Genomic DNA, 19,976 nt, shown 5'->3' on the forward strand with positions numbered 1-19,976 from the left:
AAGAACAAACAGAGCAGTTGTTAATCTGGAGAAGTTTAGATCCAATGAATGAAAATATAGGGTGTAAAGAGAAAGAGGAAAAAAAAAACAAAAACAACTGGTAATACACAAAAAAACGTTCATAATGAACTTTTAATTAACATTAAATCTAGAATGAGGATTAATGGTATTAAGATCAGTAGATGATCTAAAATTGTGCCAGATAAAGGTCACATCACTACCCACCCCTGGTAAGTGAAGCTAGAAAGGGATCAAGGAAAAAGTCATCAAAGAGGAATGTACAAACAAGTATATAATAGGACATATTAAAGTACTTCTAGCTATGAAAGAAAAGAAATGGGATGGTAGCTAAAAATGTGATAGTTCCTTTAAGGACTGGAATGTGAACACAACAGCAACAGCAGTAGCAACATCTCATTAAGAGCTTTACTAAGTACCAGGCACTGTGCTAAGCACTTTAGATTATCTCAAAACAATCCTATGAGATAATTAATATGATTAGTACCATTTTATTAATGAATAAAATGAAATTTTATGTGGTTATGTGCTTTGATGAAAGCTAGAAAGCTAGGAAATAGTAGAGCTAAACTTGAACTCAGGTCATCGATGCCATAGGCTCATGATCTTTTAAAAAAAAATACTTACTTGAATGTGTTCTTCTCTTTTAAAAAAAATAATTTTATTTATTTTTCTATCTATTTTTGGTTGTGCTGGGTCTTCATTGATGCACGGGGCTTTTTCTCTGTTGTGCAGAGGCTTCTCATTGTGGTAGTTTCTCTTGTTGCAAATCACAGGCTCTGGGGCGCTCAGGCTTTACTAGTTGCCGGATGCGGGCTCTAGAGCACAGGCTCAAAAGTTGTGGTGCATGGGCCTAGTGGCTCTGCAGCATATGGGATCTTCCCACACCAGGGATCGAACCCATGGTCCTCTGCACTGGCAGATGGATTCTTTACCACCGAGCCACCAGAGACACAGCTCATACTCTTTAATTAAATAAAATTGTCATAAGGAAGAGAGTCTGAGAATGAACATTGAGGAAAACTGATGAAGATAAGAGGATAAATGGAAAGGAATGAAGCTCAGGGCTCAGCAAAGATGTAAACAGGCAATCCGATAAGCAAAAGGTAGTTTGTCTTAAACTGAGGAACACAGCAGCCTGGAAATATTAATTTCATAGTTTTGACCTTTATTCTCAATTGAGTATTATAAGCTATTATAAAACCATGTATTAAACTTATTTAATTAATCCAACAAAGAAGAAATAAGAGCCTGAACTATGTACTAAAAAAACACAGTAGGATGGTGGAAATTCATGTGAACACAGGAAGCTAAAAGAGACAGTATGAAACAGATGGCCAAGGAAGAAAACTGGATTGAGAGTTCAGAATCTCCTAGTTTTCAAGTTCAGTGGTGAGTTCTCCCCAAGCATGGGGAAGAAGAAGAAAAGCAGACTAACCAGTGGTAGTAGCGGAACCGGGGCCTCCAGTTGGGTGTTCGAAGCAAGGTTTGCAAGGCACACGCCAGATTCACAAAGAGGTAACACATGAGAAAAAACCTGGCAGGATAAGAAAGCACGAGGAATGGTTATTATTGTAAAATAATTCTTCAGGGATTATTTTACATAACTAGAGAGCTTCGCTGTATTTAAGCCTTTGTTCTAGCCCACTAGCCTTTGACTAAGAATACAGTATAGAAAAACTTCACCTCCCCACAAACTTGCTCAGCCTTCTAAGTTCTCACTCAGTGAAAGACACTACCACTTTTTATCCAGTTACTCTTGGGATAATACTCAGTTTCTTCTTCACTACTCAACCTTGTTCCAAATTCACTTATCAAGTCCTACGGATTCCCCCTATTTACAGAACTCTAAACTTTTCCCCTCTCCTTTCCACCTCTACTTCTCTCAGCATATTCAGGCTCTCATTTGTTCTTTGTTGGATTTGTTAAATATGCTCCTAACTGGCACTGGAAACTTCCAACTTCCGGCTCAATTTTGGCCTCCTCCTAACCTATCTTTTATACAGAATTCATTATTATGAAATAGAAATATGACCATTTTGTCCTCAAAGGATTATCTACTACTTTCAGGAAAAGTTCCAGGTCCTCTGTGATCCACTTCTGCTTACTCCCTGCTCTGTACTTACCCTACCTGCACCTTCCACTCTCAAAGTCAGACTTTCACTTCTCTGAAAACACTGCACTATTTCATCTCTCAGTTCCTTCACACACATTCCCTGCCTGGAATCTCTTTCACCCCTTCACTTCATGATATAAGCATCACTTCCTCCAGAAAACCTTTCCTGATTCTCAGTCCAGTTAGGTGGACCACTGTAGAGCTCACAGAGCATGCAGTGTTCACCCTGACCACAGTATTCATCACACTAGACAAGGATCACTGGTTTCTTTATCTATCATCAGTTCTCTAAGGTTGTGTCAGTCATCTTATGCTTATCCTCAGCATATTGAAAATAACCTAGAGGGCCAGCAAATAAGCTAAGCTTTAATGAAAGTTTTCCCCCTCAAATTATCATAGTATCTGTTTTTTGCAGAAAGTGAAGTCGCTCAGTCGTGTCCGACTCTTTGCAGACCCGTGGACTGTAGCCCACCAAGCTCCTCTGTCCATGGGATTCTCCAGGCAAGAATACTGAAGTGGGTTGCCATTTCTTTCTCCAGGGGATCTTCCCCACCCAGGGATCGAACCCAGGTCTCCCACATTGCAGGCAGACGCTTTAACCTCTGCACCACAAAAACTTGGGAGAAAAATCACAATCATAACTGCTAACATTTAGCACTCCTTGCATATTTTACCATTTATTACGTTTTTAAAAACATAGATGAGAACACACTGCACCTATCTTTTTTTTTTCCTAGTCACACTGCGTAGCTTGTAGGATTTCAGTTCCCTGACCAGGGATTGGACCTGTGCCCTTGGCAGTGAAAGCATGGAGTCCTAACCACTGGACCGCCAGGGAATTCCCATGAACCTAGACATCACATATGCAACAACAAATGAAGAGAATAACTGGCTCTTACATGGAAAGAATTGGAGCCACCAGATCCAGGGAGGCAATAAGGATTCCCAGTTCTGCAATGGCAGCAGTTAGAAGTAAAGCCCAGGTAGGTTCCCCATTGGCTTTGCTGTGACCAAAAACCTGTACATAGAAGTGAAGTATCAGACAGATGAGTGTGGGAAAGGTTTGAGTCAATGCTCCCTTATTCCTCTATGCTATAGTTTTAGAATCTTTAAGATAACAGCATTACAACTGTGGTAGCTTTTAAATACCTTTATTCCACTCACATATAAACTCATACTAGAGATTCAGAGGGCTATACAGAGTCTTGTGCTAAAACCCATCTTCATATTACACAGCCCAGTGATTTCTAAGCCTATGAAGATCGGTTTCTCCTAAAACCTGAGAAAAAAGGAAGAGGGCATAGAATCGGGTCACTCACCCTCAGAAAGGGTATGATGTTATCCTTGGCTATAGCCTGCAGCAGCCTCGGTGCTCCTGTGAGACTCTGAAGGCCAGCCCCACAGGTAGAGAAGAAGGAGCCAATGACAATCACCCACGGGGATGGCCAAGACAAGGTTCCCACCACCAGATTACCTTTCACAGCGTCTCCAAACCTGGGAGAAATCAGAGTGGGGACCTTTAACCTGGAAATAACTTTAGATGAAAACGCTAGATAGACCTTCACTCAGTTTTTCTATTTATAATTTTTTATGCTGACAGATGAGAAAGGAAAAATACCAGTAGCCCGTATGATAGAAATGAAGAAAGTAAGTTTCAAGCTTTTATTCAGAATGTCAAGCAGACACCCTTATGTATCATAGAGAAAACAGAAACTTAAAAAAATTTTAAATTTTTATTATTTGCCCTCTTTTACTTTTAGTCTTAGTTTTCCAACAGCTCTTATTGTACAGGAAAATCCTCAGTATTCAGACAAATCCGCTGCTTTATTGAAGAATACTTGTTGCATCATATACAACAACATACTGGCCTCTCTTTTGGGGACCTGTATATATGTACTTTCTATTGTTACTTGTGATACACATCTCAGGTGGGTTTTGAGTTTCTAACTGTCTTTGTGCTGTATGGGATGATCAGACATAATGGAAGATAGATAGGTGGCTGTAAAAGAAATCAATTACTCACTTGTCTCTGAGGACAACACCTTCAATACATGCACCAAAAAGGACAACATTGCTTAAATCTAAGACACTGAGAGTCAAGGAAACTGCCATTCACCCTCTAAGATGAACATAAACACTCAGGATATTTCTATCAGTAAAATGAGTGGCTAAATTCACTAATCTCATAAATTCTTTCTTGAGTTTTAGAGATGGGGTAGGTCGATTATCTGGGTTTCCCTTGTGGCTTAGCTGGTAAAGAATCCGCCTGCAAAGTGGGAGATCTGGATTTGATCCCTGGGTTGGGCAGATCCCCTGGAGAAGGGAAAGGCTACCCACTCCAGTATTCTGGCCTGGAAAGTTCCATGGACTAAGTCCATGAGGTCACAAAGAGTCAGACACGATGGAGCAACTTTCACAGGTAGATTATCTGGTGTGAAGTGAGGGGGTGGAAAGCAGATATCTTTATTACCAGGATAAAAACACTGATCACCCTTGTTCTATGGCTGTTCCTATAACTAAAACTCAAACTGGATCCATCAAAAGGATACAGACAAAGGAGGTGGTCAGGATGGCGAGGATAGTGCCAATGGGAATGGACTTTTGAGCATCTTTCAGATCCCCAGATCTGTTTGATCCTGCCATGATGCCTTTAAAAAAGGAAAAAAGAACAAGTTAACTTCTTTAGTTCCTGGACACTGATATTTGAACTGCTATCAAAGACTAGAGGAAAATCTAGGAATCCTGAGAACATAGCTTGGTCTTCTAAGAAAAATCCCTTCGCGGGTCTACCACCTGTAAAACAGGCAGCAGCCCATGTGCTTACCTGTGACAGAGGGAAAGAAGATGCCCACCAGAAGAGTGAAAGAGGTGGTGATGTCCACAAGGACATACTCATGGTTTAAGCTGCCTAAGACATCGGAAGATTTGGCTGAGGGCTTCTCAATGATCTCTCCCTTTGGTAGATAATTACTCCAAAGATTCTCTGCAGTGGGAACAAAGGGTGTTTAAGCAGTAGCAGTATGGAAAGGACACAACTGGATAGTTTTGTAGAAAACCGTATTCTAAATCAGATCTGTCATTTATATGGTTTTTAAGGGTATATTTGCTTCTATAGAGCACAGATATATGCACATACATATCATATAGTAAAGTACACAAAAATAAAAACCTGATGCCCTTTCCCATCTGGTTTAGATGTAGTTTGACAAATACTTTGGTATGTACAAATACAGTTAGGTTTACCAATGCAAACTAGCAAAAGTTAAGCAGACTAAGCTGAATGCCCTTACAAAGTTTATTAAAAAAAAAAAAAAGGTATCAATGCTAACACCTTAGTGTAAACTTGCTTACATGCAAAGAAATTTGTGGACCAGACAGTTAAGACAGAAATCACTTAAGGAAAGAATTTCAAAAATTTAGATGAGTCAGGAAAACACATGTGGGTTTGATGACATTAAAGTAATTCTAGCTGTCGCTGTTGGAAAAACTGACAACTTTACAATGTGTTAACACACAGAATACTTCATTAAGTTTAAAAGTCATTTGTTCAGCTCTGCTTTCAAGAACAGTAAATTTTAGCAGACAGCGCTACAAAGATGTCCTGAAAAAGGATAATTCATTAACAGAAAAGCAGAAAGATGTTGAATTGAGTTCTATGCTGGATTTAAGAAGAGAAGTAGCACTGTGGCAGTGAGTGTTGACGGATAATAGAGTAAGAAACGTGTCCCCAAACCTCCTAACTCACCTGTAATGACACCGCTAGCCAATCCAGGGATGCCCTGGATCGAGGTGACATTATTGTGCACGAAGTACTCATCGCACGTGGCATTGAAAAGCTGACTTGAGTTGCAGAAGAAGCCCCATAACTTCGACGGTGCTGTCATGTTGTTAGCTTCCCTGGTCTTTGAGCAAACATCAATGTGTCTTGATGAAAGGGTGCGGTTGCCCAGCATGCAGACCCTAAGTGAAAAAGAACAGGAAGGAAACTGAAGCCGAGGAAAAACTATTTGAAAAAAGAAAGCAGTTTAGAAATAGGTTAGTATATATATGCTTGCAAAGGAAAGAAAAAATATCTCATCTCGAAGAGTTTTTACTGCCTTGGGGTGGGAAGAGAACTAGTATTGACTAGCTCTGTAAATGGAATCTTACATCTTCTGCCAACCTAGCCCTTACAGCCATCTCATAAAATATGTACTAGTATTTTCACATTGTGGAGGAACTGACATTCAAGGAGAAAAAATAGTCTGCCTGAGCTCACACAGGTGGTGGGTAGTAGGAACAGAATTCAAATACAGGAACTGTCTGAAGATGCTGTGCTGAACCATCTTACAGAATTTCTAGGTTATTAACCAATTGTTGGGTCTAAAATCAGAGAAGGCAACGGCACCCCACTCCAGTACTCCTGCCTGGAGAATCCCAGGGACGGGGGAGCCTGGTGGGCTGCCATTTAAGGGGTAGCACAGAGTCGGACACGACTGAAGTGACTTAGCAGCAGCAGCAGCAGGGTCTAAAATAAATCTTAAGAGTCCTTTTGTTCTTCTTACACACACACATACACACAAATCCATCTCTTTCATTTTGGCCTAAGAAAAAGCCTTATGCTCATAACAACCCCTTTGAAAATATACAGAAAAAGGTCAAATCTTCTGCATACTGTTTCAGGGAAGACAGCTTGGCTATAATTAGGCCATCCCTCTATGGCCGAATAGAAAACTGGTTTTGAACTTAAGCCTAGACCTAGTTGGAGTGAGGATATTTAAGGATAATACAAATATAGACTGTTCATTTTATTTTTTTTCTTTAAACCAAAGATATAAATACAAATAAAGGAATAATAAACCCACAGTTAAAATAACTCTCAGGAGGAAAAAAGCAACTTTTGAAATCTGCAAAATGAGAGCATACACATGTGATAAATCATGTGCCCGTCACTCAGCTTCAACAACTCCCAACATCTCCCGGTCTTGTTTTATGCATTCCTCTAGGTTTTTAGACTTGTTTTGCTGAAATATTTTAAAGAAAATACCACACATGAATTTTGCCCACCAAAAAAGAGGAGACACATCAAAGGAAAACTTGAGGAAAATGGAATTTCCCAAGTTAAGATACAGCCAGAATATAGCCTTTAGTATTTCTATGACTCAAGCGGACCTCCAGTTACTTTACAGCTCCTGGATGAGCGGACTGAAAATTTATCATGGACTCATTACTGACAGCACTGCACAGGAGAAAGAATACTGGACTGGGAGTCAGCAAACCACAAGGTTTGTGTTCTTGCTCTGCCAATCATTAACTTTGGGGAAAGTCATTTAATTTCTCTGGACCTGTTTTTTCATCTTGAAAAATCTGTTTTTCAGTAATCAGATTAAATCAACATAAGACTGATGAGTGTGATCCCTGGATTATTTGGATGATTTTTCAAAGACAGGCACTATAACAAGGTTACAAGCAATACTCAGTGCTGGCTAGTTCCTATGCCACTAGTCAAACGGAAAACAGGTGAGCCGTTGAGTCACATATCTGTACAAACCCATTTTCTACTTCAAAAAGTATACATTAAGGCACCTGTACTACTTATGTATGTCATATAATTTATATAGAAAGATACATATGCAAATGTGACATTTATTTCCCTTTATTTTGTGACTAGAGAGTTCATTATTATACTAAAAACAAAATAAAAAATTGTAAATACTTAGGTAGGAATTAAGGTTTTCTTGACTCTCTTGATTTTTCATTAATAAAAGGAATCTAACATTTAAATATTCTATCAAGGTTGCTGACAGTAATTATGCTGTTTGAAAGCCCTTCATGAATAGTTCAAATATACATAATCATTATCAGGAGGTTTTGAAAAACCTATTATCTATATCCAAATGATGACCACAGTTGGCAATTCTATGCTTGGGACATAAGGAAGATGACACACAGAGTTTCCTCGGAGGCTTCCTGCACAGACCTAACTGGGCTTATCCAAGAAGGAAATCTCAGTGAAACTGTGAAATTCTGCCTTGAAATGATCACATCACCAGACACTGTTAATGGCTACCTAGTAATGATGCTTAGTCAGAGAGACACGTACGGGAAGTGTGGAGGCGCGAACGAGGACTTGATGGCTCCAGCATAGATGGCCAAGATGGACACAATGACACAGGCCAGAAAGAGTGAGGCAAACTTGTTCACATAGCGCACGCCGATGAATACCACCAATACCATGAGGACCAAGAAGGCTGTCCCATAGACACGCATGTTATTTAGCATGGCTGCTGACTCCTTGAGTGCATCGTCACTATGAAAGATGGCAGCTCGAGGGACGATATATACCTGTTAAGCAAAAAAAGGAGAAAAGGACGTCATTCAAAGTAATCAAAGGGTTGTTGTTGTTTGCATTTGCTCTCACAAATGAAAGCAAAACTGAGACACAAGTGACTGGAGACATAGCCTAATTCCTGTTTCGATCTAAAATGCCTACAAAAATAGGGTATCATTGATTAGCCTACATGCTATTGTGAATATTCACACTCCCAAATGGAAAAACAAGGGATATATTAGTAGCTTATCCAAAGTGTTACACAAAGTAACTGTAAAGATTATCTTGAGTCCTACTTCTGCTCTTGTTACTTTAAATAGTAAAAAATATATCCTAGTGAATAAATAAACAAACATTTTATGTCATTGGGATAAAAACATGAAAAGAGATAAACTTTATTTTACTTTTTCCCCATTAGCATGTCTTGCCTCTGAGACTTTACCTTTTTGGGTGAGGTGGCAGGGTGCTGGTGATGGGGTGGAGGGGAGGGAGTAGGCAGCCAAAGGATACCCTCAACCTCTCTGACTCATACTCCCAGTAGGCAGTCAATAACAGGTCAGCAGTCAATCACTTGATTGATTCCTATAGATGATTTCTCAAAAGCTTTGCTATCAAATAGCAAAATAAGTCCAAGTCTGTATCTTTTCCGTACTATAGACCACAATTAAGCCATTACTCACCAGAAAAATTTCAATGGCACCAAGGATATACATAGCTGCTGCAAATGTGGTACCAAGATAAAAGCAGAGGCCAACAGCTCCACCAAACTCTGGGCCCAGTGCTCGGGAAATCATAAAGTATGAGCCTCCAGCTACAAGGTAAAACAGAAGGTGAACAAGATAAAGAAAGTATGCTAGTAACAGGAATGTAAACAAGTTGTAAAAAAGGAGAAATGCTTCAGGCTTTTAAAAACCCTGAATGTGATAAAAAGTAGATTTCCCAGTAGGAAGTGAAAGATGAAACCTTCATACTACACGTCTAATATCCCACATAAAGCAGCACAATTTTGTCAGTATTACTAAGAAAAAATCAGATGATATTTACCATAGGCATCTGAATAAAATATAAGTTTACCACAGATAGCTGAATAAAATATAAATTCTAACTAAAAGAAGCTAAAAATGCAGTAGAAATGAGATATTCTAGCTTAAAAAATAAAATTTTTTTTATTTTATTTTATTTTTTTTTTAATTCATTTATTTATTTTTAATTTTTACTTTACAATTCTGTATTGGTTTTGGCATAGATTGACATGGCCCTCAAAAAGATGGTTTCTCAAGTCAAACAGTAGTGCCTGTGGCCAACAGACTAAATAAATAACATTCCTTGGAAGTCTGCACCTCTATCTTTATAGCATAAACACACAGTAACCAGTGACAATCCATGAAATCCAATCTCAGCTACTGACCTGGCACCACTCCATTAGTGGCAATGGCACTCATGGAGATAGCAGTCAGCATCGTCTATAAAGAAAGAGAAAAGAGAAGGCTGTTACTATACAAAGACAACATTTCCATACTCCTTTCCCATCTGCAGGTCTCAGAGCACTTGTCGAATACTCACCTCTACATACTTATATGGAGGGAGTTCCTCCCACTCAGTGGTATGGAAATGAGATGATGAGCTTCATCACTGCACTAGTCACACTACTGGTATCTGGAGTGTTCCATTAAAATGCTCCTTCATGGTAATCAGCGGGTTAGGTGCTATCAAGAACCACTGATTGTACCCTGATCTTCTAGTTAAAAACTTGGAAAACAGATTGGAAACTGACTAAACACTGGCTACAATAACAAGAATAATATTCAGTAACGAGAACCACTGAAGACTTCTGAGTTCACAAGAACTGTATTTTAAAAAACATTACCTGATAGTGGCAGAGTACAGAATGGACTGCAGATAGGGAGCAGACGGAGGCAGAATGACTTGTTAGCAGGCTAATACAGTAGTTCAGTGAGAGGTAAGGACTGCAGTGGTAGAAGCAGGAATATAAAGAAGGGGTTTAACAAGAGAGATTTCAGAGGGAGACCTCATTGGCCTTGATACCTGATGAGATATGACAAGCAATCAAGGAGTCAAATACGGCCCTCAAGTGTCAAGACTAAGAAACAGAAAGAAAAAACTGAGTCATGAATGATATGGACTAGGTCCACTTACCCTGCTCTGCATGGTACTCAGTTGAGCAAAATGTACAGGGAGTGTGTGATGGTGACAGTAGTAAGTCAGCAGACAGCTTAATAATAAAAAGTGTTTATAATAATCTATCAATTTACAACAAAATTGAGAGATGTAGCTGGGATACACAGATAAGAGGAATTTAAATTAAAGGAACACCAGAATGTTCTCAGGATAATGGAAAGAAGACCTGGAAATAACACCCCAATTTCTGGAGAAGGGGTAAGGGATGACACTTCAAAATAAATACTTCTCACCCCCAAACAACAATCAGCTGTTTACTGGTCCTGCAGTGGAGTAATACATCTCATTTTCTAACACATTTTCTGTCACAACACTAGCATTATCAAATTTAAATGGTTTGTCTTCTGAAGTGTTGTCTTCAGAAGTGTCTTCTGAAGTCAGGGGCTGTATCTTCTACTTCCAAGGGAAGCCTTTCTTTGTAATTTTGAGTACAATATATTACAGATATAAGCAGTGAGTAACTGACTAAACTGAAAATCCTTTAGATTTTAATACCAAAATAATCTCTCCTGTTGAGATCATGAGTATTTTCCCAGTATGTATTCTTTCTTTTATTCCCTAAGAGGTTAAAGCATAATACTTTTGAGCTCTTGCATGTTCCAGGTGATTTCCAGGGGTCAACTTGGGACTTACACAGCAGCAGCAGATAAGGACAATTGCAAAGGCCTGCAGAACTCCAGCTGTGCCCACCACCCATGTAAGGCGCAGAAACAGGATCACTCCAAAAATATTTTGCAGACATGGGAGGTAGACACCCATGAAGGTACCCATTTGGGGAGTCTGGAAAGAAAGATGTTGACAAAAGAAAAAATCATGTAGTCATCTAGAAGAGCTGATTCATCCCTTTACTTTTATATAAAAACTTGTGTCCTAACTATAATTTTAATTGCAAAACAGAGATGAAAAGTTTAAGCAGTATCTTTAAATAGGCACATACAAAATCTCCATCTAACAAATGTCTATCACTATACTTATTATTTCTAGAGATACATATTTTAACTTTACAGAGATCTCCATAGGAATCCTATCACAAACTTTTAGGTGCATCTCCAACAATTTAAAAGTTTCTGTTCTTCAAGGGCATTAGTTTTTTCTTAAAAAAAAAAAAAAGGATAATGATTTGATGGAATTTCTTCAGAACGTGGTGTAAATCTTTCATAGTAGTTGGTAAATGGAGTTGATAAAAAGATCTGAGTGTTGCTTTACTCCTGAACAACCAGAAAGCTAACTTGTACTTTTGTTCCACATTTTCATGGGTGTGGACACTTTTCCCTTTCCCTGGAATGCTCATCTCCCAGCTACACATTACAGAACTCACCCCTCACGTGGCTGGCATATACAAAGTGTTCAGTAGCTCTTGAGCAGAGTGATGCCCAGGACATTTTTTCCTCTCTTCTATATGGGGCTCTTTTAACTTGCCTTACTATTCTAAGGCCTCACCTTGGTGGGCTTCTTTTTCCCTTCAGTGATGTTCTCTGCCTCTTCATGTTCCTTTGCTCCTTGTGTCAGATTAGTATAATTGGCCAAGCGGCTAAGGAGAGAAGACACCTTTGGTCTGGTGTCCATTTCTTCCTATAAAGCCAGAAAATAAGGAAGAAATACATGATGAAGAACACTGGGAATAAACATCAAAACGATCCATCTACCAGAAAACTGCAAGGTAATCACAGGCAAATATTTTTTTAAAATTTATCAGAGATTTTATTCTCCCCTCATAAGATGTAATCAGAGCTACATGAATTCTTAGGAAATTCTTAAATGAAAAGCTTTATGATTGTAATAGCTGACAGAAAACAAAAAACCACATTGGCTCCTTATAGATAGCTGTAACCTCATAAAAGGCTTCCCAGATGGCGCTAGTGGTAAAGAATCCACCTGCCCACGCAGGAGATGCAAGAGATGCTCATTCAATCCCTGGGTCGGGAAGATCCCCTGAAGGAGGAAATGGCAACCCACTCCAGTATCTTTGCTTTGAAAATCCCACGGACAGAGGAGCCTGGCAGGCTACGGTCCATGAGGTCGCAAAGAGTCGGACACGACTGCACACACATGCGATTGCAAACCTCATAAAGAACATCGATGACCTAATTTTTAACCACAGTACTGCTAACAGTCTACTAACAGTATTACTAATAGACAGCTTATATTGATAGTTATTATTTACAGCACCAAGTGTGCACACGTCAATGAAAAACTTTTGTGACTGAACCAAATATTCACCTCAGACCTTTTCTTGAAGGAAACTAAGAGAAAATATTATTAAAAAAAACAGGAACACTGAGAAAAGTGGCATTTGAATCACTGTCCAAAGTAAGACAAAGCAGTGCTGGACTAAACCAGGCTCATTTCAACAATCAGGCCACAGGTTCCATCAAAGTCCATGCCGTCTTAGTCAGGTGAGACATTCAGGTCCTTTTAATCCAACAGCCTGCTTCCTACCCTGCTTTCTGGTTAGTGCTGTGCTAAGTCGCTTTAGTGGTGTACAACTCTTTGTGACCCCATGGACTGCAGTCCTCCAGTCTCCTCCATCCGTGGGATTCTTCAGGCAAGAATACTGGAGTGGGTTGCCATGCCCTCCTCCAGGGGATCTTCCCAACCCAGGGACAGAACTTACATCTCCGGCAGCTCCTGCACTGCAGGCAGATTCTTGACTGCTGAGCTGCTAGAGAAACTCTTTTGGTTACTAGTTCTGAGGTAAGTAACATTCATCCCAAACACAGAATTGAAAAATTTTATAGATTATTACAACATAAACATTTACATCCTAGTTAAATTAGATAGCAAGATTCACCCTGTGCCTGTGATGTCAACATTCCTCTTTATTTCACAGAAATTTGATTCAATGGTTATTAACTAGCAATAATTAGATTATATAGATTTAATCAACTACAATGACAAACTATAATAATGAGTATTATATTTTAACAGTTAGTTATTAAGTTATCCAACCTGTACTATTTTAAAACTAGATGGGGTGGAAGACAACAATCTTAAAATTTCTGTTCCTAAAGTCTCTGCCCTAGTTTTCTCCCAAATATTACCTCAAAGAGTGCCAAATTCTTATCAAAATATTCATCTCCTTCTTCATAATTGGAATTGTTAAGATAAGCATTTCGCGCTTTCTTATGTCCATCATCTGGAAAAAAGAGTATACCATGTTAGTTTCTCATTGGTACTGAAAAGGCATCAGCACCAAAGAACTGCATGTTGCCTTTGTAATAATGAAACTCACTTTCATATTCAGATTTTCATCTCAAGTGTGGTAGCCTTGCCTGGAGAATGTGACTTCCTCTTGAAAAGGAGCAAAAGCAAATCTCTAAGTAAACACGGGTCACTCCTTTTTTTTAACAATACGAAGACTGGAAACACTATTCTTTTAAGACTCTAGCCTAGAGAGACCCTACTCTTAATGTCATCCAAAGCCAGAATGAAAAATAAAAAGTCATTGAGTACCTGCTCAGTGTACAACACTGTGCTGGACAAGGCTACTTTACACACTGTTCCTGTTGATAATGGCAATAAAAGCCCTTGGCCTTCAGGGCTGTCTGACCTTTTCTAAATGACACCATTTTTGTACAAACGTTTGCCACATATCTTTTTATGTGAAAACAGGCATCCCACAAGAATTTGGTGAATCCACTCTGAGGAAAAATGAGAGAGCGATTGGGTTCCCTAAAACAGTAGAGATTCTGTTGTTTGAGTGCTTTCTTAACTTTGGTTCTTTATAGTGTAAAAGTTACACAGCTATACAGGTCTGGCAGAAGAGAAAATTTTAATAACTGTGTAAATGTCATTAAGAACTAAGATTTTAGAGACTTCCCTTGCAACCCAGTAGTTGATAAGACTCCATACTTTCACTGCAGGGGGCACAGGGTTCAACTCCTAGCTGGGGAACTAAGATCCCACATATAGCATGGTAAGGCCAAAAAATAAAAATAAAGCCCCCCCCCCAAACTCTAAGATTTTAAATACTGAGGAACTAGAGATCAATATAAAAATTAAAGATTTTAATCTAAAGTCCTAAAACCTTATATATGTAAGATGAGCTTGGGAAACAGAAAGCTATAAAAATAACTGAGTCATGTCAAAGGACAGAAGAGTCAATCTGAAGGTGTTCCCACTGGCTAAAAATGGGATAATGTGAACACTAAAAATACATAATGCAATGAATTCAAATGCAACTACTTGAAATATCCAAATGGTACATTAAAAAAAAAAAATAGTCCCCTTCACAGAGTTGCTATGAAAAAATATCAAAGTCTGAAAAATAATAAATGTAAAGAATTAAGCGATTAGCCCTAATCCCACCTTTCCTGTACCAATTATAGTTCAAGGTAACCAAGAGAGAAAATTTCTTCATCATAGAAACATTCTAGCTAATAAATGCAGATGGAATGATATAACTACAAAAACACCACCAATTTTCAACCCCTAATGAAATAATGGTTATAAGCAGTCATCATCAATGGTTGATAAAAGCATTAGGTGAAAGCCTGAGACATAACCCACTGATCAAACTTAGCATCACCAGAAGTGGGACAACACAATCTTCTAATGTAATGCAATAAAAGATACACTGTACAATTTATGATGTATGGTTAACCAAAGAATGAATGGAAGCTGAATATAAGCAAACCTCTAAATCTAACTATCAGTTCACAGAAAACAAAGGAAGAGCATGTTAAACATCACCGCAAAGAGGCAGTCATCAAACTCAGAATGTGGGGCTTCCCTAGTGAATCAAGTGGTAGAGTCCACCTGCCAATGCAGGAGACACAGGTTTGATCCCTGCTCCAGGAGGGTACCACGTGCCGCAGAACCTGTGGACCACTGAACCCATGCGCTACAGCTAGTGAAGTCCGCACGCCCTCGAGTCCATGTTTGAGAGCAAGAGAGGCCACCGCAATGAGCCCGGGCACCACAGTGAAGAGGAGCCCCACGGCTAGAGGAAAAGCCCGCACAGCAGGAAGACCCACACAGCCAAAAGTAAGTAAATACAATCATTTTTTAAAAAATTCAGAACGTGGACAACTCCATATGACAAATAATCTGCTTTTTTGTTAACAAATAAATGGCATAAACTAAAACAGGTGAACTCATAAATTAAGAGACTTAAGATGACATACCAGATCAGTCACAAGGTACAAAACTTGTTAGGATCCTGACTCAAACCAAATGTCAGGAAACAATCAGAGGAATATGAATATGGATTGGTTATTTTCTTTAGAAAGGGCAAAAATATTCTGGGGAAAAAATTTGGTGGGGGCTGAAAAATTTGCAACATTGTTGAAGCTGGGTGATAGTCTCATGTTGTTTCATTATGCTATTCTACTTAACTCTTCTGTACCTCTGGAAATTCCCATAATAAAAAGTCATAAAAAGAAATGCAATTATTATCCTCCCTCTAATGCTTCCAGAAAATTTTGGAGAATGACACAGCTAAAAATTATCACTACTTTTGAGTAATTCATTTATTCAATTAATTCAGTAAGTAAATACTAAGTTCTTATATGTTGGGCACTACAACAGTAGACAAGGCAGTTAAAGACTACTTTCACTGTGCATATACTAAAGTCACAAAAGACAGAAAATAGCTTTTAAAAAAGTGTGAGTTCAATGAAGAAAATGAAACATATACTGGGATAGATTATGACAGGATGGGAAGACAGACAAGTTTTGATAAGATCATTAGAGTGATGATAAGCAGGTCCTCCAGAATTATATACTAATTTATAGTATTTGCCAAATATTCGCATAGGCTTATTTTAAAATACTAATGTGACTTCACTGAACTTGGTTTCAGGAAGAAAAGATACACTTGGCTTTCGTGAGCTGGTATGTGCTAACTAGCTGTAGCATACTCTTGGCACAGGATGGACGGGAAAAACCTGCATTTCAGGTAGAGGGGATAGCAGTTCTGAAAGACCCTAAAGCAAAAATAAATAAGTAAAAGATCCTAAAGCAGATATAATCTTAATGGACTCATAAACAGAATATATAACATGGCCAAAATAGAGTTAGGATAGAGTGGCTACAAAGACAGGAAGAAGTCAGATCATGTAGTTCTTTAGCAAATGGATAGCTCTTCTAAGTCCACTTATTGAGAAGTCCCCTCCTTTTTGCCACTGACCTATTCTAGTTAAAAACAGTACAACGGGGGTTGGGGCTGGGAAAGAGTGATGTGAAAGTATGTTAACGTTATTTTCTTCATTTGGGGGACGGGAGTAGACAGTATTTTTAAGTAAGAGATTGAAATTTACAAGTTAAAATATAAAGATTGACACACTGGATTAAACAACAAAATCCAGGCATATATGTCTCTTGTTTACAAGAGTCATAATAAGGACACACAAAGGATAAAAGTAAAGAGATATATCAGGAAAAACCTAACCAAAATAAAGCTGGTACAGTTTTATTGTTAGCAGATACATATTTCTTTAAGAGAAAAACTTTATTAGGAATGAGAGGGTAACCACACAAGGCCTAATTCACCAAGGAAGTATATAAATTTTAAACATACATCTATTGTTTATAGTTATTTCTTTCTGTGTAACAAATGACTCTCAAATTTAGAGGCTTAAACAACACATGCTTACCATCTCAGTTAGCGGGTGCTAGGAATATGGACATGGCTTAGCTGGGCACTCTACTCCACAGTCTCCTGTCAGAACCGTGGTCTCACTGGAAGGCCTGGGGAAGATTCTCTTCTAACCTCACTTACACAGTTGGCAGGATTCAGTTTTGTTTTGTTTTTCAGGCTGTTGGCCAAGGGGCTTTCTCAACTTCCTTGCCATGTGGGACTTTTCACAGGGCAGCTTACAGCATGGCAACTGGATTCCTGCAAAGCACGCCATCAAAGAGCCAGAGATGGGGTGCAAGACAGATGTCACAGTCTTTTTGTAATCTCATTTTGCAAGTGACTTTTGTCATATTCTAATAATTAGAAGTTTTGGAGTCATAAAGTCCAGCCCTCTCTCAAAGGAGAGATGATTACACAAGGGCATGAATACCAGCAAGAAAGGGTCAACAGAGCCGATCTAAAAGGTTGCCTAGGGAGTTCCCTCCTGGTCAAGATTTAGTGCTTTCACCGGTGGGACTGGGTTCAATCCCTGGTCAGGGAACTGAGATCCTGCAAGCCAAAGTGCAGCTAAAGAAAAAAGAAGCCACATCCACCCACCCATCCATCCATGCCTCAAAATATTTGAGGCAAAACTGAACAGAACTATATCAAGAAATTAATAAACCTACCATCACACAGGGAGATTTTAAACACACTTTCCTCAATAATTGATAGGTGAAGCAGACAGAATAGCAAAGGTAAAGAAATCCAAATAACACAATGAATAACCCTGACCTTAATAGAGGTAGAGTTCTGTATGCAAAATAAGAGATTATACATTTTAATCAAACATATATGGAAATTTTATATATGGAAACATCATGTACTAGATCTTAAAGACTGTACAAATATCAAACTTATATCAAATATAAGCCATGATCTTGGTGTATAACAAGAAGTTAGAATTTAATTATAAACAGACAAATTTAAAAACCATGCAAATTTAAGAATTAAAAACTACACATTTTCCAACAATTCAAGGATCAAAGATTAATCTACTTAAAAACTGAGTAACAACGAAAACACCACCTATTGAAACTTGTTTGATGCAGCAAAAGCATCACTTCAAAGTAAAGTTATTGCTTTAAAGTTTTATATAAGGAAAGTAAAAAGAATAAAAATTATATGAGCTAAATACCTATTTTAAGAAGCCAGAAAGGAAAGAGAATAAATCCTAAGACAACAGAAGGAAAAAGATAATGATAACTATACCAGTTGTCTTTTGGTTAAATGTCCTTTTCTGTTTTTCAACTTTTCATTTTTCCTGGGTTCTTATGCTGTAGGTAGATATCCTGTAAAGAGCATGTAGCTGTGTTTTTAAAAATCTGACAATCTTTTTAATTGTCAAGTTAGGTCCATCAACTTTAGCAGCTGATATATTCGGACTGAATTGTACCATCTTTTTATTTCCCTTTTGTTTTCTTTCTCTATGATTCATTTTCATCTTCTCTCTGGATTTTTTTGGTTTACTTTCCCTTATTCCATTTTTTCTGTCTCCTAGCTTGGAGTTTTCACACTCTATTTCTATTCCTTTAGTCAGTTCCAACTCTCACCTCCTGACTTACATATTACTGTCCTACATTTCTAGGAGTTTTTTTCACTACACAAATAAGACACTAAAATTATTTCATATTGACAACACTGACTTGGGTGAAGGTCTACATTTACCATTTCATTTGTTCAATATTCTTTGTTGCATTTCAGAATACTAGTCTTCGGGGATCATTTTCCTTTTACTTGCAGTATATTCTTTAGAATTCCTTTAGAGAAGGGTTTCTCAAACTCGGCACAGTGAAATTTCAGACAGTATAATTATCTGTTGTAGCATATTGTCCAGCACATTTTAGAATGTTTAAGAGCATCCTTGGCCTCTAGTCACTAGATGCCAGTAGCACCTCCAATCAAAAATATCTCCAAACATTTCCAAATATCCTTTGGGCACAGAATTGTCCCTAGCTGAAAACAAATAGTTTAGAGCAAGTGTTGTGGTAAAAAATGTTGTTGGCTTTTACTTATCTACAATTATATTTTGCCCTTAACCCCAAGTGTCTTGCTAAGCACAATTCTAGGATAATAATTTTTTTCCAAACACTTTAAGACATTATTTGTTATCTGAGAAGTTTATCATCCTGTTAATTCTGATGATCTGTTTCTTCTCTCTGCTCCTTTCAAGATCTTTTCTTAGATGTCCTGCAGCTTTATTAAGGTATGTCCACATGTGGTTTTCTTTTTGTTGACAACTACCTTCTGCCCGTTTCTAATCTGTTTAACCCCTTCATTTTTAAAAATATCAACAACTGTTTACCTTCTCTTTAAACAGTCTCATGTTCCTAGCTGCATCCTCTATTAAGTAATTTAGACATTTAACAGTGTTATATTCCAGACTCAACACCATTTCATTCCTTTTGAAAGTTACTACAGGAGGAAAGGAGTTCCAGCCTTAGCATACTACTTCCCTGTTATTCAGTAGCCCTATAATATTGTTGCTATAAAAATGTGACTTCAGAACTCCCCTGCCCCTGCCCTGCTGCTCGCTGGTCTAATCCATCTCCTAAAAGCTCTGGCTTCCTGGGCTGCAGCCCTGGCACCTCTGTTTGAGGCCTCTCTAGTTTCAAGTTTCAGGTGCAACTACCCTAACTTTCAGACACTCTGGTTCTGGAAGTTTCTGACTCAACTTCTATTCGCTTGGTTAATTTTGTTTTGCGTGGTTGGAG

General features: G+C 38.4%; 1 protein-coding gene across 3 annotated transcripts in view; it reads right to left on the reverse strand.

Moving 5' to 3' along the window:
- Positions 1–19,976, reverse strand: part of SLC12A6 (solute carrier family 12 member 6) — an 86,832-nt gene that overhangs the window by 11,801 nt on the left and 55,055 nt on the right. For all 3 annotated transcript variants that reach the window (XM_040226991.1, XM_040226992.1, XM_040226993.1), the window contains 13 exons: positions 13,685–13,779; positions 12,084–12,215; positions 11,277–11,423; positions 9,853–9,907; positions 9,125–9,255; positions 8,217–8,458; positions 5,880–6,094; positions 4,959–5,117; positions 4,684–4,782; positions 4,158–4,215; positions 3,454–3,628; positions 3,034–3,152; positions 1,457–1,555 (listed from right to left, as the gene is read on the reverse strand). In XM_040226991.1, coding sequence (XP_040082925.1) covers positions 1,457–1,555; positions 3,034–3,152; positions 3,454–3,628; positions 4,158–4,215; positions 4,684–4,782; positions 4,959–5,117; positions 5,880–6,094; positions 8,217–8,458; positions 9,125–9,255; positions 9,853–9,907; positions 11,277–11,423; positions 12,084–12,215; positions 13,685–13,779 — 1,726 coding nt within the window. The remainder of the gene's footprint in view (positions 1–1,456; positions 1,556–3,033; positions 3,153–3,453; positions 3,629–4,157; positions 4,216–4,683; positions 4,783–4,958; positions 5,118–5,879; positions 6,095–8,216; positions 8,459–9,124; positions 9,256–9,852; positions 9,908–11,276; positions 11,424–12,083; positions 12,216–13,684; positions 13,780–19,976) is intronic.

Source organism: Oryx dammah, unplaced genomic scaffold (genome assembly GCF_014754425.2).
Source record: "Oryx dammah isolate SB20612 unplaced genomic scaffold, SCBI_Odam_1.1 HiC_scaffold_26, whole genome shotgun sequence".
NCBI lineage: Eukaryota > Metazoa > Chordata > Mammalia > Artiodactyla > Bovidae > Oryx > Oryx dammah.